The sequence below is a fragment of the Lagenorhynchus albirostris genome, chromosome 13 (genome assembly GCF_949774975.1).
Source record: "Lagenorhynchus albirostris chromosome 13, mLagAlb1.1, whole genome shotgun sequence".
In the NCBI taxonomy this organism is placed as follows: Eukaryota; Metazoa; Chordata; class Mammalia; order Artiodactyla; family Delphinidae; genus Lagenorhynchus; species Lagenorhynchus albirostris.
Genome location: NC_083107.1, coordinates 26139207 through 26166042, shown reverse-complemented (window position 1 = coordinate 26166042; position 26836 = coordinate 26139207). Strand labels below are relative to the sequence as shown.

Below are 26836 nucleotides of genomic sequence, written 5' to 3'. Positions count from 1 at the left end.
CCTTACTTGATATGAGCTACAGCATGTGGTATGTTTCTTTTAATTTCTTTGTAAGGTAGAGGTTTGTGGGAAAAACACAGTGTACTAGGCTGTGCTCGGCTGATGGGGGCCTTGGTGTTGATGCCATCTTTTTTTTTTTTTTTCTGTTTCAGAACTTCTTGGTCCTGATGTCTGACCGTGGAGATGTGAGCCTCCCACCCGAAGACCGGGTGAGGGCTCTCTCCCAGATGGGTAGCGCAGTGGAGATAAACGAAGACATTCCACCCCGTCGGTACTTCCGCTCTGGAATGGAGATTATCCGAATGGCATCTATTTACTCTGAGGAAGGCAACATTGAACATGCATTCATCCTCTATAACAAGTATATCACGTAAGACGCCTCCAGTTTCCTTTTTCTTTTCCGGTGACTGATGCCTCACTCATTCTGTCCTTGTGCTCGTTTATTTCAGCTCAGAATTGCTAAAACTAGAGAACTTTACAGCATCATTATCATTAATCATTTTTGCTAGCAGCTCCTACATATTGGCTGTCCTTGACATTCAAAGACATGAGTACTGAAAGTGTTGTTTTCATGACTCAGTAATTTCATGAGTAAGAGACCTAGCTCTTTGGCTTGTGCCCACATGGCCCAGCTGTTAGACAAGAGAGTTGGTGTTTAAACTATACATGTTTTGTATTGATGAATGTTTTTCGCTGTCCTCTCTCTATTAAGACAGCCAATCAGAGAATTATTGTTGAAGTTTAACAGAGCCCAAATTCCTCACCTCTACTTATTTTGTAGCAAATTGAATGACTCAGGAAAAAGTTTTTTTCTTACCCTTTATCATAAGCATAAAAATCATCAAATAAATAGTGATCACCTACAGTTTGTATAGCTCGTCATAAGACCTTTCCCTTGAGTTGCTTAGCCTCTTGCAGCAGAAATTAAAGATTTCAGTTCAGTTAACAGGAACAATTGCTAAAGCCCCAGTGATGTTGGAAAAGATGTCTAATTTAGGAAGGGAATAATGTTAAAGGGTCTCATTTATAATTTCTAGTTTTGTTCTTTCATGATACCAGGATCTTAAAATAATAATAATTACAGTGTATTTGTATGGCTCTTAAATAGTTTGTAAAGTATTTCACCTGCATTATTTCACTTGATCTTCACAGTTCTGCGTACATTGAGTAAGGCACATCATCCTCCCATTCTGCATATGAGGAAACACCCTCCGGGTTTAGTGGTAGGCTTTGTTCCACAGTTTGGAGTGACAAAACCTGGATTTTCTTAACTCTTAATTCAGGATTCATTCTACAACATAGGTCCTGTTCTTTTTGTTTTCTTTTTGGTAATGTTTAATAAATTGAAGGTAGTCTTTTGAGATCATAGTCTTGAGCCACACTAATTTTTGGTTATTTTTTATTGTTTTTGAATAGGTAACATGTATGTGTAGTACAGAATTCAGAAGGCACAAAAGGGTGTATATTTAAAAACTAAATCTCCCTACCACTCCTCTTTTCCCCCAAACCTTTAGCTCCCCTCCCCAGAGACAATCACTCTTATTAGTTTCTTTTTTTTTTTTTTCTTTTGCGGTACACGGGCCTCTCACTGTTGTGGCCTCTCCAGTTGCGGAGCACAGGCTCCGGACGCGCAGGCTCAGCGGCCATGGCTTACAGGCCCAGCCGCTCAGCGGCATGTGGGATCTTCCTGGACGGGGGCACGAACCCTTGTCCCCTGCATCGGCAGGCGGACTCTCAACCACTGCGCCACGCAGGGAAGCCCCTTATTAGTTTCTTATGTGTTCTTCCAGAGATGATGTATGCCTATCAATTATATGATATTAAGTTTTTGATCACATGCTACTCTAAAGCAGAGTCTGTCACCTTTGGTGTTAATGACATTTGGGGTTGAATAATTCTTTGTTGTGGGGAGTGTTCTGTGCATTGTAGTGTGTTTAGCAGCATCTTTGGTCTCTCTGCTCGCTAGATGCCAGTAGAACCCTTTACCCCCTAGTTGTGACAACCCAAAATGTCTCCAGATATAAACTAATGCTTTTTAAGAGGCAAAACTGACCCAGTTGAGAACCAGTACTCTAAAGAAGAGTAGGTGTAAGAGTGGATTGCCTAGAATTCATATTGTAAATTTAGAATGGAGAAAAGGGACCGCTATTGTTTTCTTGTTAAGTTTAGAGATAGTGTCTGTTTCCTCAGAGATCTTGCATCCATCCATACCATAATGTCCTGTTATGTGGCCTCAATGTTGATAAAGTTTCGTAGAAGTATAATTATATTTCTGCCTCTCTTTGCTTTCATGGTTTTTCACTCCTAGGCGCAATGGGCACAAAATTTATTTTCCTGAGAAGTTTCTTGCTATTGTCCCACTCTTCATATACTCTGCTGCTGGTAGAATTAGTATTCTTGTATATTTCCAGTATTCTTGTAGGTAGTTCTCTCAGAATGAGGGGCACAATTCTTTTGGGAAATCGTAGTTGAGAAAGTTCAGTAGAATCATGGAATCACTCTACCAGGTATTTTCTGAAGGGCCCTCTGGGTCTTGTTGTCCCACATAGAAAGTGCTTTGAGGGTGAGGACCGTATTCATTCAAGAAATATATATTACATATACCTACTATCTACTTGACACTGCAGTAGGTCCTGAATACGTAGTAAGTAAACTGGCCCCTGCCCTTATTCTTCTTATGGGAGAAGACAGTATACAGGTAAGCAAATAAATATACAGTTCACAAAATGCGGAAAATGCTGTGGAAGCAACAGAGAGTGCTGGGACAGGGAATAACCAAGGTTATCTAATTAAATAGAGTAACATCTGTCTGAGAAGGTAAGATTTAAACTGAGACTTGAAGGATGCCATAGAGTTGGTCATTCCAAAAGCATAAAGCAGAGCATTTAAAACAGATACAGCTGTGTATTCAGAAGCTCTCAGGTAGGAAAGACCTTAGTGTGTTCTGAGGATTGAAAGATCATTGTGTTTGGAGTGTAGCAAGTGAAGAGGGAGAATGACTGCAGATGAAGTTGGAGAGGCAGGCGGGGCCAAATCACGCAGAATCTTATAGGCCAGTGAGGAGTTTACATTTTATCTTGAGAGCAATAGAAAGCCATTGAAAAGTTTTAAGTGAGGTTGTGACCTAATCTTACTTATATTTTAAAAATTAAATTTTGGCTGCTATGTGGTAACTGGTGGAGAGAGTGTCAAGAGAGAGGCTGGTAGGTTGAAGGAACATGGTGGACTGGAAAGGAGCAGACGGATTTGGTATTCTGGAGGTAGAGTCCATGGAACTTACTGATAATTTGGGAAAGAAGATGGCATCAAGATTGACCTCAGTTTCTGCCTTGAGTAACTTAGGATTTGCTGGTCCATTTATTGAGATGGGGAGAGTGGTGTTGAAAAGGGGTTGGGTAAGGGGAAGATTCAAGAGTTCAGGCCTGATTTTTTGACCTGTTAAGGTGTAAAGTTTAAGTTATCTGTGAGATATCCAAGTAGAGATGTCCAGTAGGAGGTTGGATGTAGCAGTCTGAACTCAGAGGAGAGTTCTGGGTTGGAGATACAAGCCCAGGAGTACTCAACATATAGTTGGTTCTGAAGCCATGAAAACTGCTGAGACCTTGTAGTGCAGTGGTTCTTAATCTGGGGTCCAGGAACCCACAGGGATTCATTGATAAAAGTCAGGGTCCATGAACTTGGTTGGGAGAAACTTTTCTTGTTTTTACTAACCTCTAACTGAAATTTAGCACTTCCTTTAATTTTGAATATAGGCGTCAAACCACAGTATTATTAATATTTGTAGTTTTGTCACCAGTAGAAATCAAGATATTTTTATATTAAATTATGATTGTTGCTGGTATCTCAAAATAACATTTATACTTATCACTACTTCAGAATTACAGTACAGAGTTATTAAACCCACAACTACATCCTGTTTTTTAATGTATTAACAATGCATTAATAAGTAAGCACATATCACAATTTTTTAATATTTTGAAAACTGCATTACAGTAGAATTGGGCTTTTTGTAATGTTTCATAGTTTATATTATATCTTTAAAAAATTATTCTGAGAAGGGTCCATAGGCTTCATTAGATGCCAGAAGGATCCATGGCGTATTAAAGTATCAAGAAACCTTTCCTCGAAGGAAAGTTTGAGAGGTAGGAGGAAATCTAGGAAATCCATCACTTTGTCATGGGAGCCAAAAGAGGTCAGTATTTGCAGGACAGTGGCCAGCTGTGTCAGATGGGCAAGATTTGGGTTTGATGTCATGACGTGGTCAGTAATCTTGGTGAGCAATTTCACTGGAAGGATTAAAGATTGGAGTGGGTTGAAAGGTGAATGGACAGTAAGAGAGTAGAGACTGTGAGTATAGTCCAGAGATCAGAGAACTTTTCCTGTAAAAGGGCCAGATAGTAATTTTTTTTTATCATCTTTATTGGAGTATAATTGCTTTACAATGTTTTGTTAGTTTCTGCTGTATAACAAGGTGAATCAGCTATACATATATTCCCATATCCCCTCCCTCTTGCATCTCCCTCCCATTCTCCTTATCCCACCCCTCTACACCTAGAGAAAACACCGAGCTGATCTCCAACTGCTTCCCACTAGCTATCTGTTTTACGTTTGGTAGTGTATATATGTCCATGCCACTCTCTCACTTTGTCCCAGCTTACCCTTCCGCCTCCCCGTGTCCTCAAGTCCATTCTTTACGTCTACATAGAGACTAACCCTTGGGACCAGAAAGTAGTGGTCTATTTCGTGGACACATCGCTGCCAGACACAGATGTCTGGATTCATGATTTTATGTCAGAGTATCTGGTAGAGCTTTCAAAAGTCAATTAATCACTGCTTCTGAGACCTTGACAACTGATTCAGATTTTTTAAGCAATAACAAAATGTAGTAGGCTTTAAAAAAAAAAAATCTTACCTCTGCTACATAGGTCTGACTGCTGTGAGGGATTGAAAAGAATATGCCTATGTTTGATGAAAGATATTTAACAAGTATTGTTTTAACAGAGTTGACTTTTCAAAGAGAACTGCACCTGAATTATTACTATAATATTAGAATAAAAATGTTTATCAATAAAAAAATACTTCAAGCTTTTTTATTTGTGTCCTGCCCCTATTTCTTCAGAACCTTTTTTTTTTTTTTTTTAGATTCCATATATATGTGTTAGCATACGGTATTTGTTTTTCTCTTTCTGACTTACCTCACTCTGTATGACAGACTCTCAGTCCATCCACCTCACTACAAATAACTCAATTTCTTTTCTTTTTATGGCGAGTAATATTCCATTGTATATATGTGCCACATCTTTTTTATCCATTCATCTGTCGATGTACACTTAGGTTGCTTCCACGTCCTGGCTATTGTAAATAGAGCTGCAGTGAACATTGTGGTACATGACTCTTTTGGAATTATGGTTTTCTCAGGGTATATGCCCAGTGGTGGGATTGCTGGGTCATGTGGTAATTCTATCTGTAGTTTTTTAAGGAACCTCCATACTGTTCTCCATAGTGGCTGTATCAATTTACATTCCCACCAACAGTGCAAAGGGTTCCCTTTTCTCCACACCCTCTCCGGCATTTATTGTTTGTAGGTTTTTTGATGATGGCCATTCTGCCTGGTGTGAGGTGATACCTCACTGTAGTTTTGATTTGCAGTTCTCTAATTATTAGTGATGTTGAGCATCCTTTCATGTGTTTGCTGGCAATCTGTATATCTTCTTTGGAGAAATGTCTATTTAGGTCTTCTGCCCATTTTTGGATTGGGTTGTTTGTTTTTTTGATATTGAGCTGCATGAGCTGCTTGTATATGTTTGAGATTAATCCTTTGTCAGTTGTTTTGTTTGCAAATATTTTCTCCCATTCTGAGGGTTGTCTTTTGATCTTGTTTATGGTTTCCTTTGCTGTGCAAAAGCTTTTAAGCTTCATTAGGTCCCATTTGTTTATTTTTGTTTCTATTTCCATTTCTCTAGGAGGTGGGTCAGAAAGGATCTTGCTGTGATTTATGTCATAGCGTGTTCTGCATGTGTTTTCCTCTAAGAGTTTGATAGTGTCTGGACTTACATTTAGGTCTTTAATCCATTTTGAGTTTATTTTTGTGTATGGTGTTAGGGAGTGTTCTAATTTCATTCTTTTACATGTAGCTGTCCAGTTTTCCCAGCACCACTTATTGAAGAGGCTGTCTTTTCTCCATTGTATATTCTTGCCTCCTTTATCAAAAATAAGGTGACCATATGTGCATGGGTTTATCTCTGGGCTTTCTATCCTGTTCCATTGATCTATCTTTCTCTTTTTGTGCCGGTACCATACTGTCTTGATTAGTGTAGCTTTGGAGTATAGTCTGAAGTCAGGGAGCCTGATTCCTCCAGCTCCGTTTTTCTTCCTCAAGATTGCTTTGGCTATTTGGGGTCTTTTGTGTTTCCATACAAATTGTGAAATTTTTTGTTCTAGTTCTGTGAAAAATGCCAGTGGTAGTTTGATAGGGATTCCATTGAATCTGTAGATTGCTTTGGGTAGTATAGTCATTTTCACAAGGTTGATTCTTCCAATCCAAGAACATGGTATATCTCTCTATCTCTTTGTATCATCTTTAATTTCTTTCATCAGTGTCTTATAGTTTTCTGCATACATGTCTTTTGTCTCCTTCGTAGGTTTATTCCTAGGTATTTTATTCTTTTTGTTGCAATGGTAAATGGGAGTGTTTCCTTAATCTCTCTTTCAGATGTTTCATCACTAGTGTATAGGAATGCCAGAGATTTCTGTTCATTAATTTTCTATCCTGATACTTTACCAAATTCATTGATTAGCTCTAGTAGTTTTCTGGTAGCGTCTTTAGGATTGTCTATGTGTAGTATCCTGTCATCTGCCAACAGTGACAGTTTTACTTCTTCTTTTCCTATTTGGATTCCTTTTATTTGTTTTTCTTCTCTGATTGCTGTTGCTAAAACTTCCAAAAGTATGTTGAATAATAGTGGTGAGAGTGGGCAACCTTGTCTTGTTCCTGATCTTAGTGGAAATGGTTTCAGTTTTTTCACAATTGAGAATGATGTTGGCTGTGGGTTTGTCACATATGGCCTTTATTATGTTGAGGTACGTTCCCTCTATGCCTACTTTCTGGAGAGTTTTTATCATGAATGGGTGTTGAATTTTGTCAGAAGTTTTTTCTGCATCTATTGAGATGATCATATGGTTTTTCTCCTTCAGTTTGTTAATATGGTGTATCACATTGATTGATTCACATATATTGAAGAATCCTTGCATCCTGGGATAAACCCCACTTGATCGTGGTGTATGATCCTTTTACTGTGCTGTTGGATTCTGTTTGCTAGTATCCTGTTGAGGATTTTTGCATTTATGTTCATCAGTGATATTGGCCTGTAGTTTTCTTTCTTTGTGACATCCTTGTCTGGTTTTGGTATCAAGGTGATGGTGGCCTCGTAGAAGGAATTTGGGAGTGTTCCTCCCTCTGCTATATTGTGGAAGAGTTTGAGAAGGATAGGTGTTAGCTCTTCTCTAAATGTTTGATAGAATTCGCCTGTGAAGCCATCTGGTCCTGGGCTTTTGTTTGTTGGAAGATTTTTAATCACAGTTTCAATTTCAGTGCTTGTGATTGGTCTGTTCATATTTTCTATTTCTTCCTGATTCAGTCTTGTCAGGTTGTGCATTTCTAAGAATTTGTCCATTTCTTCCAGGTTGTCCATTTTATTGGCATATAGTTGCTTCTGGTAATCTCTCATGATCCTTTGTATTTCTGCAGTGTCAGTTGTTACTTCTCCTTTTTCATTTCTAATTCTATTGATTTGAGTCTTTTTCCCTTTTTTTCTTGATGAGTCTGGCTAATGGTTTATCAATTTTGTTTATCTTCTCAAAGAACGAGCTTTTAGTTTTATTGATCTTTGCTATTGTTTCCTTCATTTCTTTATTTATTTCTGATCTGATCTTTATGATTTCTTTCCTTCTGCTAACTTTGGGTTTTTTTTGTTCTTCTTTCTTTAATTGCTTTAGATGTAAGGTTAGGTTCTTTATTTGAGGTTTTTCTTGTTTCTTGAGGTAGGATTGTATTGCTATAAACTTCCCTCTTAGAACTGCTTTTGCTGCATACCACTGGTTTTGGGTCATCGTGTTTTCATTGTCATTTGTTTCTAGGTATTTTTGTATTTCCTCTTTGATTTCTTCAGTGATCTCTTGGTTTTTAGTAGTGTATTGTTTACCCTCCATATGTTTGTATATTTTACAGTTTTTTCCTGTAATTAATATCTAGTCTCACAGCATTGTGGTCAGAAGAGATACCTGATATGGTTTCGATTTTCTTAAATTTACCAAGGCTTGATTTGTAACCCAATATATGATGTATCCTGGAGAATGTTCCATTAGCACTTGAGAAGAAAGTGTATTCTACTGTTTTTGGATGGAATGTCCTATAAATATCAGTTAAGTCCATCTTGTTTGATATATCGTTTAAAGCTTGTGTTTCCTTATTTATTTTCATTTTGGATGATCTGTCCATTGGTAAAAGTGAGGTGTTAAAGTCCCCTACTGTTATTGTGTTACTGTCGATTTTCCCCTTTTATGGCTGTTAGCCTTTGCCTTACGTTCTGAGGTGCTCCTATGTTGGGTTCATAAATACTTACAATTGTTATATCTTCTCTTTGGATTGATCCCTTGATCATTATGTAGCGTTCTTCTTTGTCTCTTGTAATAGTCTTTATTTTAAAGTCTATTTTGTCTGATATGAGAATTGCTACTACAGCTTTCTTTTGATTGCCATTTGCATGGAATATCTTTTTTCTCACTTTCAGTCTGTATGTGTCCCTAGGTCTGAAGTGGGTCTCTTGTAGACAGTATATATACGGGTCTTGTTTTTGTGTCCATTTAGCCAGTCTATGTCTTTTGGTTGGAGTTTTTTTTTTTTTCTCATTCAACAAATATTTATTGACCATATATGTGACAGGTCACTTGGGATATTACAATGAACGAAACGAAGTCTTAACTCTCATGGAGCTTTTATTCTAGTGTTGAAGACAGATAATAAAAATATATTTTTCAAGTGTTATTAAGTGCTATGAAGCAAAGAAGAGAGCAGAGTGACTGAGAGGTTCTGTTCAATATAGGGCAGCCAGAGAAGGTGACAATTGCTCTGTTAATATTAACAGTATTAATCAATATTGTGCAATAAAATTATCAACTATTAAGCACTTTTTTTGGTGCCTGCAAGAATAAAGATAACAATATTTGAGTACTTCTAGTTCAAGGCATTATTTAACTTACCCTTACAATAAATCTGAGGTCGGTATTATTATTATTTCTAATTTACAGTAGGCAGAAGTGAGCCTTAGAGAGGCTCTTTCAGTTATCTGTTGCTGTGTAACAAAGCATCTCAAAGTTACCGACCTAAAACAACAACTTATTTGCTCATAATTCTGAAATTTGGTCAGGCTTGATGGGGCCAGCACATCAGCTCACATAGATGGCTTGACTGGAGCTGAAGGATGCACTTCCAAGGTGGCCTCATAAATATGGTTGGCAAATTGGTGCTGTAAACTGGAAGCTTAGCTGGGACCACTGGCAAGGGGCTTCACTTATCTTCCACATGGCCTCTCCAAATAGCAAGGTTGGGCCTCTCACAGCATGGTGGTCTCAGTGTACTTAGACTTCTTAAATGGCCACTAACTTCTTAAATGGGCACCCTAGGGCACAAATGTGGGAGCTACCAGGCCTTCTTAATACCTGGGCTCAGAAGTCTCAGAATGTTTTTCTTGCCATATTCCATTAGTTAAAGGTCACAGAGCCAGCCTAGATTAAAGAGGAGGGACTACTCAGGGTCATGAATGCCAGGAGGCTTGGTTCACTGGGGGCTACCAATGTAATTGAATACTACAGTTTGCCCTTTGGTCTCTAATGATTTATGTTCCTCCTACACGTACAATTATACTCACATATCCCACTACTTCCAAAAGTCTTGTTCCACTTTTACATTGGCTCAAAATCTAGGATCTACCTGTAATCTTAGCTCATGGTACTAAGCACCTCCCTGTATGTTTAGGCCAGAATCACTCATTCTCCTTAATTCCTCTCACTTTCTCCTTCCACTTCAACCAAGCAACCTATATCATTGACTTTACTTCCTAAATATCTCCCTAATCCCTAATCCTAACCCTAATCAGTTCACTTCCTTCCTTTTCCACCTCCTCAATTCTAAGCTACCATAATTGCTACCTGGGCTACGGTGAAACCGGCAGTTGTCTCCGTCATTCTCTCTTGCTCTTCCTTAATTCAGTGATTCTCAATGAGGGTTGATTTTGCCCCTTGGGGACATTTGGCAATGTCTGGAGACTTTGGTTGTCTGAACTCCATGTGTGGATACGTCTAGCGTGGAGATGCCAAGGATGCTGCTAAACATCCTATAATGTATAGGACAGCCCCCCACACAAAGAATTACCCATCGCAAAGTGTCAATAGTGCTGAGATTGAAAAACCCTGCAATCTTTTCTTCACCAAGTATCCAAAGGTCTTTTTCAAATGTAATCATGTCAACACTCAGCTGAAAAATCTTTGCAAGTCTTCCTACTGATTTTAGGTTAAGAATGTGAACCCCTTTTTTTCTGGTGCATAGGGTCCTCTATAGGCTAGCTCCTACCAGGCTCTTTAGCCTCAGCTTGTGCACTCATCTCTTTGCTTTCTGTGCTCTAGCCACTTGGGCCTTCCTTCAGTCCTATACATATTGCATCTCACTATGGGACCTTACTCACGCTCTGTCAGAATGCTCTCCCTCCTAACACCCCCCATCCTGACCCTAATTCTAACTGTAACAGAAGAACGAGTGCAGGTGTTGGGGGGAGCTGGCATCTGGGAGAGATTCAGAGGCTCCATATTGATGATTCTGGAGTGCTGAGTGAGGCCACTAAATATACCTCTCTGCTCTCCACTCATTATACAGAATCTTTTTAAAAAGGCATGATGGGACCCAGTGGGGAGGCTTGCAGCTGAATGGAGCAGTGAGGTGGGAGCCTGGCATTGCTGCCCTGAGAGGTGCACTGAGCAGTGCAGGCCCTGGTGGCTCCCAGGCTTCTGGTGCTCCCTACATGGGAATACAGTGATCCTGTCAGGAGCAGAGACTCCCAGGATCTTTGTTAACATTACCTGGCCTTTGGTTGGAGAATTTAGTCCACTTACATTTAAGGTAGTTATTGATATGTATGTTCCTGTTACCATTTTATTAATTGTTTTGAGTTTGTTATTGTAGGTCTTTTCCTTCTTTTGTGTTTCCTGCCTAGAGAAGTTCCTTTAGCATTTGTTGTAAAGCTGGTTTGGTAGTGCTGAATTCTCTTAACTTTTGCTTGTCTGTAAAGGTTTTAATTTGTCCTTCGAATCTGAATGAGATCCTTGCTGGGTACAGTAATCTTGGTTGTAAGTTTTTCCCTTTCATCACTTTAAATATGTCCTGCCACTCCCTTCTGGCTTGCAGAGATTCTGCTGAAAGATCAGCTGTTAACCTTATAGGGATTTCCTTGTATGTTATTTGTAGCTTTTCCCTTGCTGCTTTTAATATTTTTTCTTGTTATTTAATTTTTGATAGTTTGATTAATATGTGTCTTGGCATGTTTCTCCTTGGATTTATCCTGAATGGGACTCTCTGTGCTTCCTGGACTTGATTGCCTATTTCCTTTCCCATATTAGGGAAGTTTTCAATATAATATATATATATGTATAATCTGTATAATCTGTATATATATATATGTATAATCTGTATATATATATGTATAATCTGTATAATATGTGTATATATATATATGTATAATCTCTTCAAATATTTTCTCAGTTCCTTTCTTTTTCTCTTCTTCTTCTGGGACCCCTATAATTCGAATGTTGGTGTGTTTAACGTTGTCCCAGGTGTCTCTGAGACTGTCCTCAATTCTTTTCATTCTTTTTTCTCTAGTCTGCTCTGTGGTCGTTATTTCCACTATTTTATCTTCCAGGTCACTTATCCGTTCTTCTGTCTCAGTTATTCTGCTATTGATTCCTTCTAGAGAATTTTAAATTTCATTTATTGTGTTGTTCATCATTGTTTGTTTCTCTTTAGTTCTTCTAGGTCCTTGTTAAACATTTCTTGTATTTTCTCCATTCTATTTCCAAGATTTTGGATCATCTTTACTATCATTACTTTGAATTCTTTTTCAGGTAGACTGCTTATTTCCTCTTCATTTGTTTGGTCTGGTGGGTTTTTGCCTTGCTTCTTCAGCTGTGTGTTTCTCTGTCTTTTCATTTTGCCTAACTTACTGTGTTTGGGGTCTCCTTTTTGCAGGCTGCAGGTTTGTAGTTCCCACTGTTTTTGGTGTCTGCCCCCAGTGGGTAATGTTGGTTCAGTGGGTTGTGTAGGCTTCCTGGTGAAGGGGACTGGTGCCTGTGTTCTGGTGGATAGGGCTGGATCTTGTCTTTCTGGTGGGCAGGACTGTGTCCGGTGGTGTGTTTTGGGGTGTCTGTGGCCTTATTATGATTTTAGGCAGCCTCTCTGCTAATGGGTGGGGTTGTGTTCCTGTCTTGCTAGTTGTTTGGCATGGGGTGTCCAGAACTGGAGCTTGCTGGTCATTGAGTGGAGCTGGGTCTTAGCGTTGAGATGGAGATCTCTGGGAGAGCTCTCGCTGATTGATATTACATGGGGCAGGGAGGTCTCTGGTAGTCCAATGTCCTGAACTCAGCCCTCCCACTTAAGAGGCTCAGGTCTGACACCTGGCTGGAGCACCAAGACCCTGTCAGCCACACGGCTCAGAAGAAAAGGGAGAAAAATAAAATTAAATTAAATTTTAAAAAGTTATTAAAATAAAAAATAATTTAAAAAATATTATTAAAGTAAAAAATTATAATAAGTAATAAAAAAAGAGAGCAACCAAACCAATAAACAAATCCACCAATGATAACAAGCATTAAAAACTGTACTAAGATAAACATAAAAATCAGAAACTAGTCTGTTCCATGCAGCAAACCCCAAAGTCTACAGTTGCTCCCAAAGTCCACGACCTCAGTTTTAGGATGATTTGTTGTCTATTCAGGTATTCCACAGATGCAGGGTACATCAAGTTGATTGTGGAGATTTAATCTGCTGCTCATGAGGCTACATGGAGAAATTTCCCTTTCCCTTTGTTCACACAGCTCCCGGGGTTCAGCTTTGGATTTGGCCCCGCCTGTGCGTGTAGGTTGCCAGAGGGTGTCTGTTCTTCACCCAGACAGGAGGGGGTTAAAGGAGCGGCTGATTAGGGGGCTCTGGCTCACTCAGGCTAGGGGGATGGAAGGGTACGGAATGCAGGGCGAGCCTATGGTGGCAGAGGCTGGCGTGTGTTCTCCTGGGGAAGTTGTCACTGGATCACGGGACCCCGGCTGATTAGGGGGCTCTGGCTCACTCAGGCTAGGGGGATGGAGGGGTACGGAATGCAGGGCGAGCCTATGGTGGCAGAGGCTGGCGTGTGTTCTCCTGGGGAAGTTGTCACTGGATCACGGGACCCTGGCAGTGGCGGGCTGCAGAAGCTCCAGGGAGGGGAGGTGTGGATAGTGACCTGTGCTTGCACACAGGCTTCTTGGTGGCTGCAGCAGCAGCCTTAGCGTCTCATGCCCGTCTCTGGGGTCCGCGCTGATAGCGGCGGCTCGCGCCCATCTCTGGAGCTCGTTTAGGCGGTGCTCTGAATCCCCTCTCCTCGCACACCCCGAAACAATGGTCTCTTGCCTCTTAGTTCCAGACTCTTTCCCAGACCCCCTCCCAGCTAGCTGTGGCGCACTAACCCCTTCAGGCTGTGTTCACGCCGCCAACCCCAGTCCTCTCCCTGGGATCCGACCTCCAAAGCCTGAGCCTCAGCTCCCAGCCCCCGCCTGCCCCGGCGGGTGAGCAGACAAGCCTCTCAGGCTGGGGAGTGCTGGTCGGCACCGATCCTCTGTGCGGGAATCTCTCCGCTTTGCCCTCCGCACCCCGGTGGCTGCGCTCTCCTCCGCAGCTCCGAAGCTTCCCTCCTCCGCAGCGCCGAAGCTTCCCCCCTCCGCCACCCGCAGTCTCCGCCCGCAAAGGGGCTTCCTAGTGTGGGGAAACCTTTCCCCTTCACGGCTCCCTCCCACTGGTGCACCTCCCATCCCTCTTCTTTTGTCTCTGTTTTTTCTTTTTTCTTTTGCCCTACCCAGGTACGTGGGGAGTTTTGCCTTTTGGGAAGTCTGAGGTCTTCTGCCAGCGTTCAGTAGGTGTTCTGTAGGAGTTGTTCCACAGGTAGATGTATTTTTGATGTACTTGTGGGGAGGAAGGTGATCTGCCATCTTGAAGGTCCTCCCTGTCAGTAGCTTTTCAGTCAGCGATACTTCGTTTTCTTTTCCTTCGTGCTTAATCTAGTTTCATTTGCTCACAGGGTGTCCCGTGCAGAGGTCTTGACCCCAGCACTTCAGACCAGAGTTCGTAGGGCAAAGTGGCTGCACCCAACACCAGTAAATATTTTTGGCTTTGCAGGCAATTTGATCTCTGTTGCAACTTCTGCTTTGTAGTGTGAAAGCAAGCCATTGATAATACACAAATGAATGGGTGCCGCTGTGTTCCAATGAAACTTTATTTATAAAAACAGATGGCCAGCTAGATTTGACCCGCTAGCCGTAGTTTGCCAAGCCCTGGCATAGACAGCTCTTTGGAGAAGTTGGGCAGGAAGTAAAGTGGAAAACTGAGGAAGTAATTGAAAGGGACAAGGAGTACATGAATGTGCGTGTGTACATGTACGTGTGTGTGCGTGCGTGTGTGTGTGTGTGTGTGTGTTTTAAGATCGGAGATTCTAGAGCATACTTTTTGCTGATGGAAAGGATACTGTGGAGAAGGAGAGGCTAACGGTACAGAAAAGAAAGTTTCAGTGTAGAAATAAACTCTTATATAGGCAAGAGGGAGTAGGATTAATGGTACACGGATGCTTAAGAAGTTATTTTTTTTCTGTGATTTGGTGTTACTTTGAGTGATATGAGTATCTGTTAACAACAAGACCGATACGGGGAGTCTGTTCCTGTATGTGGTGTTCTGCTTATAGGACCATTTAACATGATGAACTAGGCCTAGAGGAGAGTTGAGTGAGAGGAGGGTAGAATGTATTACTTAACTTGTTAGATTTGGGGTTTAATTTGGGACTTTGTTGGATTGGCTAGACCTGGATCAATAAATGTAGCTACCTTCATTTTTCCTGCAGATATCTTCAAGGCCCTAACTCTGATTCTGTGAACTGACAAGCCCTAGGAGTTGCAAAAAAACTAGCTCAGTATTCTTGGTCAGTTTTTCTACCGCAGTTTACTTGGTATATTCCTGTCAGTTAACAACGGCTCACTTTGGCAGTTATTACACTGAGGAGAGAGGAGGGAAGAGGGTAGGCCTCTACCTCACCACTCTTCTGCCTCCCCCCCACTATTGAGTCATTGTTCTAGACCTTTTGCATACTTTAGCTCAGGATTTTAAAGGCATGTTTGTTCTTTTCCCTTGAGCAGTTCAGGCGTCTTAATTATCTCAAGCACATTTCCCCCCTCAGAGGTTTCCCCTACTGTAGGAATGCTTTGCCTTTTGCAGACCCCAGTATAGAAGAAGGATCTTCAACATATTAAATCAGTGCATATTTTCATGGTGAGCACAGACAGTAATCCAGGCGGTGGATTCTTTCGCAGCTTTTTATGGTCATCGACTAGGCTGCATAGAAGAGAGTTACAGAGGACTTAGGATATTCCTGTCTGCTGTGTGAGCCCCCTACAACACAGACCTGCTTTCTGAAAATGGCCTGTCACCTGTGTTGAAAATGTTTACCACCAGGATTGGGGCTTATGGACTGAAGAGGGTTTTCATTTGTGCTCATGCTCACTTTGCTGACTAACTTTTAAGATTGGAAGAAATTAGAGCCCTTAATACATCCATGTTATAGAATTTCTGCTTGACTTTTTAAATTATTTTTACACAAAAGTAATATTTGTTCCTGATTAAAACAAATTTTTTTCAAACCATACAGCAATGGAAATATTAAAGTGAAAAGAAAATTCCCATCCGCCAGAGGTAATCACTGTTATGTTTCTTGTGTGTTTATGTGTTTGTTAAGAAAATATGCCCATGCAAACACATGGGCTCATGTCTTTATCCTTTTTTCTTAAAGCCTGAATGAGATCATACAATATACTATTTTCTACAATTTGCTTTCTTAACAGTCATATCTTTCTGCATCAGGACACATTGATCCAGCATCTCATTCTGCCTTAGGGCTGTTTCTTCTGCCTGGAACAGTCTTATCCCAGATATTGTCATGGCTTACTCTTCCAGTCCTTACTTAACTGGTACCTTCTCAGTGATGCCTTCCTTAGCTGCCCTATCTAAAAGCTCAATCCCTTCTCTGTCACTTCTATTCCCCTTCCCTATTAGTGACTTTTTCCTAGCACTGATTATCTATAATACTTTTTATTTTGTCTTATTGTCTGTTCCCCCACTGTAATGTACACTCTCTGGTGGGGAGGAATTTGTGACTGTGACATTCACTGCCAAATTGCCAGCCTTTATAATAATTCCTGACCCCACAGTAGATTCTCAGTAAATATTTGTTGAAGGAAAGAGTGAATGGTTATGTTGTTTTTCCACATTTGGGTACACCATAATTTATTAAATAATCCCCTACTGATGGTCATTTAGGTTTTCAGGTTGCCCTACTTTTATGAACAATGCTGTATTGAACAGTTTTATACATATATTTTTGTATTATTATAGGATAAATTCATAGAGGTGGAGTTGTGAGTTTAAAGGATATACATTTTTTTTTTTTTTTTTTTTTGCGGTACGCGGGCCTCTCACTGCTGCGGCCCCTCCTGCTGTGGAGCACAGGCCCCAGACGCGCAGGCTCCGCAGTACGTGGGATCCTCCCAGACCGGGGCACGAACCCACGCATGCGGGGGCACGCGTCCCCCGCATCAGCAGGCGGACTCTCAACCACTGCGCCACCAGGGAAGCCCTAGGATATACATATTTTAAATTTTGAATACTTGGTCTCCCACTCCCCTTCCTCTCCTAAGGAAAAAGGTATTATCAAATTACAGTCCTGCTAAGAGTGTGTAAGGATACCCATTTCTCTATGCCCTTGCCTACACTGATTGTAATCAACTTTTAAGCCTTTGCCAATCTGATAGATGAAAATGATATCTCATCTTAATTTGAATTTCTTTCATATGTAAGTAAAGTTGAGTACCATTTTATATAATTATTTACCTTTTTATTTACTTTTCTGTGTACCTCTTTTTTTCTATTGTTCCATTAGTTTGTTTTGCTTGTGTTTCGCCAACGCATCTTTGTTTGCTTTGGTACATTTCCTGTCTGTAGGCTGCAACCAGATATAACCCAGAGAACAGTATACATCTGGGCCACAGCTATTCTCTGCCTAGAAAATTTCTAACCCTGGTGTTAACATCTTCATCTCTTCTTCTTGCTCACGTTTTTATTTATTAGTAAAAGCAATCATATAAACATATAGCAGATGTTGGCTATGTGCTAGGCACTGTGCTCAGCATTTTATTTATTTTTAAAAATCTATTTTAATGTCATAGCAGCCCTATCAGGTAGTACTAGTTTGTCTCTGTATATATAATTTATATATAGAGAGAAACTGAGGGATAGTGCTGGAGATCACACAGCTAGTAAGTGCTTAAAGCCAGGATTTGAACCTAAGCAGGGTGGCTCCAGAGCCTGCCCTCCTAACCACCAAGCTCTGTTGCCTCCAGTGTGGGCAGTGGGTTATGCTGCCCATTCTGTTTTCAGGAGATGCTTCTGCCCATATGTCCCTATTCAGAAAATTGACTACAGTTACTGAAACAAGAGAAAGGTATTCATGTTCAGGTCTGGGAGTTTTATCTTATAAGTTAGTTTTCATTACATGGTTCAAAACCAAAATAATAAAATGAAAGGTATATAGTGAAAATTTTCACTCCCACTCTTGTCACATCTACTCTATTTCCCCTGTCCTCTATTTTTGCTAGTTTCTGTATATACTTCGTGTGTTACTTTATATACTTATAAACAAAATAAATGAATATATATACATGCACACAGGCATACCTTGTTTTATTGCACTTTACAGATACTGCATTTTTTACAAATTGAAGGTTTGTGGCAACCCTGCATTGTCAGATGATTCTTAGCATTTTTTAGCAATAAAGTATTTTAAATTAAAGTGTATATGTTTTTAGACCTAATGCTATTGTACACTTAATAGAGTACACTGTAGTGTAAACATAACTTTTTTATGTACTGAGAAATGAGAAAACTTATGTGGTTCATTTTATTGCAACATTTGCTTTATTGCAGTAGTCTGGAACCAAACCCACAATATCTCTGAGGTGTACCTATATATAATTTTCCCCTTTCTTACATATAAGGTAGCATGTTATATATACTTTTTTGCACTTTGTTTTTTCACTCAGCTCATCCAAAGGTTTTAAGACAATTTATTCATCAGATATTTTTTCAGTGCCTCTTTATACAAGGCACTGTGCTGGCTTTAGAGGAATATACAAAGAAGCATGAAACAGAAATCTCTGGCCTCAGGGACTTTACAGTTCTTCAGGCTGAGAGCATAAATAAAAATAAAGTGTGGTGTTTATATGACATGTTACTTTCTTGACTGATTGAGGCTTCAATACAAAGCACACTTAGCCTGCTAAAGGTAGTGAACGTGTACCTTGGTCTTTCGAGTTACTGAATAATAGGTCTCTTGAGCACAAGATCTATGCCTTATTTATCCTAATATCCTCTTCAGGACTTTATGGTTGAAAAATGAATCTGTGCTTATTTTAAGTATAGACTTCAAGGAAACTTTTAATTCATTTTTCATGAACCCAAAGGACAATTTTTAGAATTGTTTTGATTTTGGAATTCATCCCTGCCTGAGGGGTCTTATGAAATTGGATTGAAATGAAATTTTCATGTGCCTAATTAGAACAGAAGGAGGATGGTTCATCTATAGACGGTGTGTTTTGGTGGGGATCTTCTTTTCCCTTTACTGAGTTTTCCTCCTTTGTTTCCTCCTACCCATGGGCAGAAAGTGAAAAAGAGTCAGTTAATCCCAACTACATAACAGTGTTTTGTGGCTGTGGGCAAGCTACCCTCAGTTTATTTGTTTTGGGTCTCAGCTTGTGTTTATTACAACGTAATTCTATTGAAAGACATCTTTGTTCAGAACCCCTCCAACAGTTCTGGACATTCCAGGAGCCATGAGGAGGCAGTACGATATAGTGGTTGAAAGAGTAGACTCTGGAACCGGCCTGCTGGCATTGAATTCTGAACCCTCCGTTTTGGCTATGACAAGTTACTGAACTTCTATTATTTTCACCGTCCCCAAGTAGACATCATAAATGTTAGAGGTCTATGAATTGATTCAGTTTATTTTTCCCACTGAGCTTTACAGCCAAGGACAAGAACTGAAAGAGGAAATCTAGCACTTAATGTTTCTCTAAGCACTTTTCATCAGAGATCATAATACACGTTACACATGGAACATGCACATATTACACACATATAACACATGAACTGTCTAAGCATCTCAGTGCTTAATCTGGTGCAAGGAATATTCTTCTTTGATGGAACATGAATCCCAAAGAAGAAAAGCCAGCATTAAAGGTCACACAGAGTTAGAAGTAGTAATAGAATGCGGGTTTTCTCTTAGCCTCCTGTCCTTGGCTGCCAAACTGTTCTCTGAAGAATGATTTGTGAGAGGCCTTTTCCTTTGGAAGCCTGTTACTGTCACAAGAAGAAAAGAATCTCTTTGGAGGTGTATTTTGGGGCGCAGGATAGGCTTTCCTCCCCATCGTTTTTGTTGTAGGAGTCTGGTGCTGCTGCACATCTGATTTGGGAGAAGAGGGAAACACTCTGTTGCTCTTTACAGGGCTAGAGATGAGTGGGGAACATGGCCTGTCAGGGTGTTCCTGTTATCCCTGCATGCCTGGAAACCCATCAAGTAGTCTCTGCAGGGTAAGGGAGTTGCATTGCTTCAGAGTCTTTTGGACATTTGGACATCTTCTTTGCATCACAGTCAATCTGATCTGTTCCCTTAGGCTCTTTATTGAGAAACTACCAAAGCATCGAGATTACAAATCGGCTGTCATTCCTGAAAAGAAAGACACAGTAAAGGTGGGTCTTCACTTTAACTGTTGCCCATCTAAAAGCTTCAGAGAAGCACAAGCTAACTCCAAAATATAAGTAGCAGTATCTGCATCTGAGCATCATATCCTGCAAATAGGAGATAAGGCCATTTCACTAGATCAGTTACGAAATATCTGGTATGGTAGGAGGTATTTTAAATTAAATTATTTAAATTTAAATTATTATTTAAATGTTTTTAGAAACATTGTTGCCATTGCCAACTTGACTTCAGTCTTTTTACTTCTCTACTTAATTAGCGGGCAATTGTTCTAACTCCCAGTTTTTGATTTTGTGTCTCAGAAATTAAAGGAGATTGCATTTCCCAAAGCAGAAGAGCTGAAAGCAGAACTGTTAAAACGATATACCAAAGAATATATAGAATATAATGAAGAAAAAGTGAGTATGTAATGGCAAAAAAAAAAAAAAGGAAATTATTTTGGTTTCTTAGGCTGTGACCTAGGATTCTAATAGATATTTCAACAGATCTTGTGATTTTAATGTGATATTTTACTTTATTGGCAAAGACCAGAAACTCAAAAAAGGTGTTTAGGCTGAGGATTCTAATACAGATTTAGCCTGTTTATCTAAGAGGATGACTTGAGGGACAGAATATCTATTGCTTGTCTGCTATGTCTAGAGCTAGAACCTAAGAACAATGAAAATCGCACTAAAGTATAAGGTTTTTAGATCAGAGAATTTGGGATATTTGATACACATTTGATTATATCCAACATAGGATATACCTGTTTATAATAATTGGGGGTTTTTTTCAAGCTATTTTCAAATGATTCTTGTTAGGAAGAGTCAGTTAAAACACATGAGAAGCTCTGAGACAGTGTCATTGGTCTGTGTCAGGTGAGAACACACACTGCAAGCACTTGCACATTCTTTTGTACACTCTACTGAATTCTGTTCTGGACTCTGATGTTGAAAATTAGCAGAGAGGTGAACAGCTATGTATTTCTACGGTACCCTTAGAGTACCTTAGTGAAATGAGTGAAAATGAGTGAAAACCTTCATGAAGGAGATTATTCCTTGATGTTTCTTAGTAGTTTAAAATGTCACTCTATATTGGACCAATCACCAGAAAAATTTCAGAGGCTTCATTCAGGGTCAAAATTCAACAGAGACCCCCAACATGGCAGTTGTAAGTTTAGATTTGGTTCTGTTTCACAGCCTTACTTGGGATACAGAATGTATACATGGCACACCAGAGGCTAAAATTGTATGATACAGATTATGAGGTGCAGACAGTAAGTTGCCTTGAGATTTTGGTAAAGAAGAAAATGCATTAGTTAAAGTCATTGGGAAAGGGTACCAAGAGGATCAGGACTTTAACTGTTTTTGAAGAATAGGTGTATGGTAGTTAGATAGACAGGAGCAGCAGCTGTTCCATGGGTGTGGAGGTACTAAGGGAAACATGAATTCTGTGTTGGGAACTCACGCTAGAGCAGAAGTACATTTGGGGCAATCTCCCTGCTGAAAAGCCTTGTCCTTCTAAGATGTGAAGTCACTTGAGTATAAAGTGTTAGCCTAACTCGTATTCATTCTTTGTAGAAGAAGGAAGAGGAAGAATTTGCCCGAAACGTAGCCATCCAGCAAGAGCTGGAAAAGGAAAGACAGAGGGTGGCACAACAGAAGCAGCAACAGTTGGAGCAGGAACAGTTCCATGCCTTTGAGGAGATGATCCGGAACCAGGAACTAGAAAAAGAACGACTGAAAATTGTACAGGAGTTTGGGAAGGTGGACCCTGGCCTGGACGGCCCACTGGTACCTGACTTAGAGAAGCCCTCCCTAGATGTGTTCCCCACGGCACCTGTTATATACACACAGCCTTCGGACTGTAATACAACTGTAAGGCCTGCCAAGCCACCTGTAGTGGATAGATCCTTGAAACCTGGAGCATTGAGCAACTCAGAAGGTAGTGAATTCATTTGCTTCCGTACTCTTCTATCTCAGCTGCAACCAAACAGGGTGTCATTGCAGGAGATTCAGCTACAACTACCTCCATGATACCACTCATTAGGCTCTGGTCACAGAAATCCATTTGATTAGTATTACCATACTGTGTTCTATCACAGCTATATTATAAAGTGGACTTTGCTTAAGACATATAGTTTACCTGGGCCAGGTCGATTTTCTGAAGAGCTAATAACATCCTTGAAAGTCAGACCCTCAGCTTTTAAGGGTTATACAGAGATTTGAAATGTTCAGTGAACTAGAGACCACTGTTGACCTTTTGTAAAGGAAATTTGAGATTTATAGTACCACTTTACAGTTCAACCACTGACCTTTAAATAATAAAAAAGAGCTACTGAATTGTGCTTGCCCTGCAAATGTTCCTAATTGGTAAGGAGTTTAGTCAAGGTAAGTATTGTATGTAGTCAGTGATAATTCAGTCTAGCCTTAAAAAACTGTTGAGTCTTTCCTCCTCTCACCAATGTATGGCTATCTGAGAAAATAACAATAGTGGCAAAATGATGAGTATGCCTTGATTAATAGAATAGATCTTTTTGTTAGGAATTGTCTTTCAAGTAGTCATGTAAGGAGTTCAGCTTCGCAGAAGATCCACTTAAAAGCACAAGGTAAGAGTGGGCAAGGGGTGCTGGACTCTTGAAGCCTGGCCTTCAGGTTTCTCCCCATGTACTAGGCAGGATTGTCTCTCACTATTATTCCTGAATAGCTCAGAAACTTCTTTTAAGCAGTAGTTTACCTTTGTGTTAACTTGAATGATTAAAGCCTCTTTTCTTTTCTTGAAATAACATACTCCCAATGGCTGTAGCAAGAGGTTGGAGAAAAGACTTTACAGCCCTTTTTCTTCTGCCATAAGGATGAGATCCCCATGCGCTACCTACAGTTGCAGGACCCCAGTGATTTAGCATTGCTCTCCCAGGGCTGCCAACTCTGAGGTCTGCTTGGGGAGGCTGTGCCCCATGATCTCAGACATTTCTTCTTTCTCCATTACAGCTCCTACAATCGATGGACTGCGCCACGTGGTGGTGCCTGGGAAGCTCTGCCCACGGTTTCTCCAGTTGGCCAGTGCCAACACTGCCCGGGGAGTAGAGACATGTGGAATTCTCTGTGGAAAACTGGTAAAAGACAAATGCTTTCCTGAGCTGAGACTGTTTCTTCCCCCTTGGCCTCCTGTGACTCTCAGAGAAGATACCCAGGGTCAGTTACTCTTTGTGCCAATCCTTCTGCCAAAGAGCCATGGGCAGCGTAATGCAATGTCACCTTGATTTTAGTGACCCTGTATTTGATTGATTTTCAAAGTCCCTTGAACTGAACTGATTATTTTAATGCCAGTGGTAAGAAATACCTAATTCTAAACTTGGTAGGAAGATCCTGTGTATTAGCTTTTGAACACCGACTTTATGGCAGGACCTGGGAATATGAAATATGTAAGGCACGGAGCATGTGTCCGCAAAAAGTACCCCAGCACTTTGGAGAGAGAGGGATATATACACCAAAAGATAGATAGTATGTTGACTAGTATGTACAATAAAGGCACTAGGAATTATGAGGAAAGAAGGATCATTAAATGGAGGTGCTTAAAGAACCCATTACTAACTGCTGAATAAATAAACACCTAAGGTGGAATAGACTTCAACTGAGCTTTAAAGGATGGGAAGGGCTTAGGGAAATAGTAAAAGGAAACTACTCTAGACATGAACAAAGGAAGAGAAATGGTACTATACCCAGAGCTTCTTAAGAATCATGAGTAGACCTGTTTGGCTGCAGCAGGAAATTCCCACAGGGCTGTGGGCATCTGTGGCTTTGCAGAGGGCCCCAAGCAATGTACTTGGGCAGTCAGGGTTGTGAACATGACTGACATAAGGGACTCACCTCACTTAGAAGACTCATGCTGGGGGGAAGGGCCTTCGCTTGTATAGATGTTTAACTTTCCACTGCTGTGACAGAGTGGGGTTGCCTAAGTGCCAGGGAATTGTGATGAGCTGTTTTCTCATTTGACAGATGAGGAATGAATTTACCATTACCCATGTCCTCATCCCCAAGCAAAGTGCTGGGTCTGATTATTGCAACACCGAGAACGAAGAAGAGCTTTTCCTCATACAGGATCAGCAGGGTCTCATCACACTGGGCTGGATTCACGTAAGCAATTCCGAGCTCTCCAGGGGTTCGTCTCCTCTTCTCACATGATATTATAAACACACTGCTTATTTTTGGCTTGGAGCAGAGTGAATTGTATCCAGACTATTTAGATGGTTGTACTTCCCTCTGTTGGATGCAGACTTGACTTCCCTAGCATACGTAACTGCTTGCACCACAGTATTGATTTCCGGGCATTACTTAGGGCTTTTTAACTTAAAATTTTTTAATGGAAATGAACCTGTTTCCCTAAAGTCCCAATTCCCCTGTGAGCATGAACAGTGATAGGATGCTAGCCTAGAGTATATGTGGACCTTGACGGTAGAGGCTATGCCTTACTTCGTACAAATGATGTTCCTGAAAGGTATATAAATCAAAATATTTTAAATGAGCCAAGGAAGTTAATTCAGATGCCTCCATTTGGTCTTTCTTAAAGCAGCCTATACCTTTACATAAATCAGAAGGGCCACGAATATAGGAGATTTTCAAGTGTCTGCATGTCTTAACAGTCTTCTGGTAATATTCAGGTAAAATATAATTCCATCCCTAAAGATTACTTCTTAATTTTTCTTTCTATTCCTTTTCAACCCCTCATTCTCATAGACCAAGCTGTTTTCCATATTGTGTGACAGGGTTACATAAAAACAAGGCAGCTCATTTCTGGATTTGGGAAGATTGCATACACTTGTATGTTAGAATTTGGGAAATACTGACCTGTGAGGCAGTCAGTGTGCCTCTGTCCTTTCATAAATATTTGCCTTTTATCGTGTATCCCCCATTATCTTACATGGGGAGTAGAAAACTTGTACCTTATCCGCCAGGGGATACAAATTTGAGTAAGATATGATTTTAGTCTCATAAAGGAGACTGACATATAGACAAGTCATAACTCTTCATGTGAGGCAGAATGTGCCAAGTGCCTCAAGAGGTGCAAACAGCCCTGTGGAATTCAGAGGAGGGAAGGATCACACCTGGGGTGATTTTCTAGAATTTTGACGAGGTGAGCCAAGGGAGAGTTCCATATGGAGGGGACAACACTGGAATAGGCAGACTGTGATCCTGCAGCTTTGAGTGGTCCAGTTTTCTGGGGCTTATGGTTCATATCAGGAAACAGTTGTAGGTAAGCTTTCACATGATACTTTAGGAGCAGTGTTCTGGAGGGTTTTGGGTGGACAGGCAGGATAGTTCTGCTTTTTAGTGAGGAGGTTGAAGCAGGGAGATCATTTAAGAGGTTAATGTGATGATAAAGTCTAATAATGATGAGAGCTACGGTGATAGCAGTGCATTTGGGAAGGAAGAGATAAATGTAGGATTTCAGAGGATGTGGGGAATGAGTAAGAGAGGATGATGAGTAAGTGATGACTTAGAGATTTCAGGCCTGACTCATGGGGGTGGCAATGATTAATCATCTCATAAGCAGAAACAGAGGCTCCAGCAGGAGAGCTTACTTGGAAGTGGGGCAAATGGTGTCTTCCGTTGTGAGTATTTGACATTATATTGGTGGAGGTAATTATCAGGCAGTTGGAACTTGGGAACACGGTCTAGGTGGGAAAGAGAACCGGGAGACCTCTGCATACAGCTGACCTTGGAAGCCTTGGAACTGGAGGAGGGTGGAGAACAGGAAGAGATTCACTGGCAGCTTGAAGGACAGGCCACTTAGGGGAGCGTAGGGAGTAGTCAGTCATGAAGCGAGATGTCAGAGAAAGGTGAGGGGAGTGTTAAGGCGCAGATGCCAAAGGAGGAGGAACATCCTAAGAAGAAGCTTCAGGATGTTAACTATGTCACATGCTGCAGAGAGATGAAGACTTGTATGAGCCCTTTGGATTTGATGAGGTCATTGATGACCTCAATTTAGTGGGTTTTATGCAGATTAAAAAGGTTTAAGAAGTAATGGGTATTGAGGTTGTGGTGATAGTGAAATATATACTGATTTTTTGAAGAGCTTAGCACTGACTAAAGGAAAGGAAAGAGATGGAATGGTGGCTTAAGGAATAGCCAGGTTGAGAGAGTTTGCTTGATTTATGGTTTAGTGTGAAAATGTGTTCTGTTTTTATTTTGTTTTTTTTTTAAACCTTTATATTTGAAATGTGTATAAGAAAGTACATAAAATAAACGTGCACTTTAATGAATCATTAAACAAACATCTGTGCGCATACATTACCTAGGACAAGAAATAGAGCGTCGCCAGAAGCACACTCCCACCTCCATGTCCTGCCCAGTTACCCTTCCTCTCTGGTATAGATAGTCCCTCACTTGACATTTCTGGAAATTCTTTGCTTTTCTTTATAGCTTTACCACCTAAGTGTGTATCCCTAAACCCAATAGTTTAGTTTTGCCTGGTTTTGAACTTTATGTAAATAGAATTGTATAATATGTATTTTTTTGTACTTGGCTTCTTTTGCTCAATTTTCTTTTTTTTTTTTTTTTTGTGGTACGCGAACCTCTCACTGTTGTGGCCTCTCCCGTTCTGGAGTACAGGCTCCGGATGCGCAGGCTCAGCAGCCGTGGCTCACGGGCCCAGCCGCTCCGCGGCATGTGGGATCTTCCCAGACCGGGGCATGAACCCGTGTCCCCTGCATC

At 40.6% G+C, this 26836-nt stretch overlaps 1 protein-coding gene across 3 annotated transcripts in view; it reads left to right on the top strand.

Annotated features, from left to right (window-relative positions):
- Window positions 1-26836, top strand: part of STAMBP (STAM binding protein) — a 34404-nt gene that overhangs the window by 1760 nt on the left and 5808 nt on the right. For 2 of the 3 annotated variants that reach the window (XM_060169237.1, XM_060169236.1), the window contains exons 2-7: window positions 153-370; window positions 20059-20134; window positions 20447-20542; window positions 21704-22067; window positions 23114-23238; window positions 24122-24259. In XM_060169237.1, the coding sequence (XP_060025220.1) occupies window positions 168-370; window positions 20059-20134; window positions 20447-20542; window positions 21704-22067; window positions 23114-23238; window positions 24122-24259 (1002 nt within the window). In that variant the 5' untranslated portion in view covers window positions 153-167. The remainder of the gene's footprint in view (window positions 1-152; window positions 371-20058; window positions 20135-20446; window positions 20543-21703; window positions 22068-23113; window positions 23239-24121; window positions 24260-26836) is intronic. The other variant, XM_060169238.1, reaches the window with a different exon arrangement.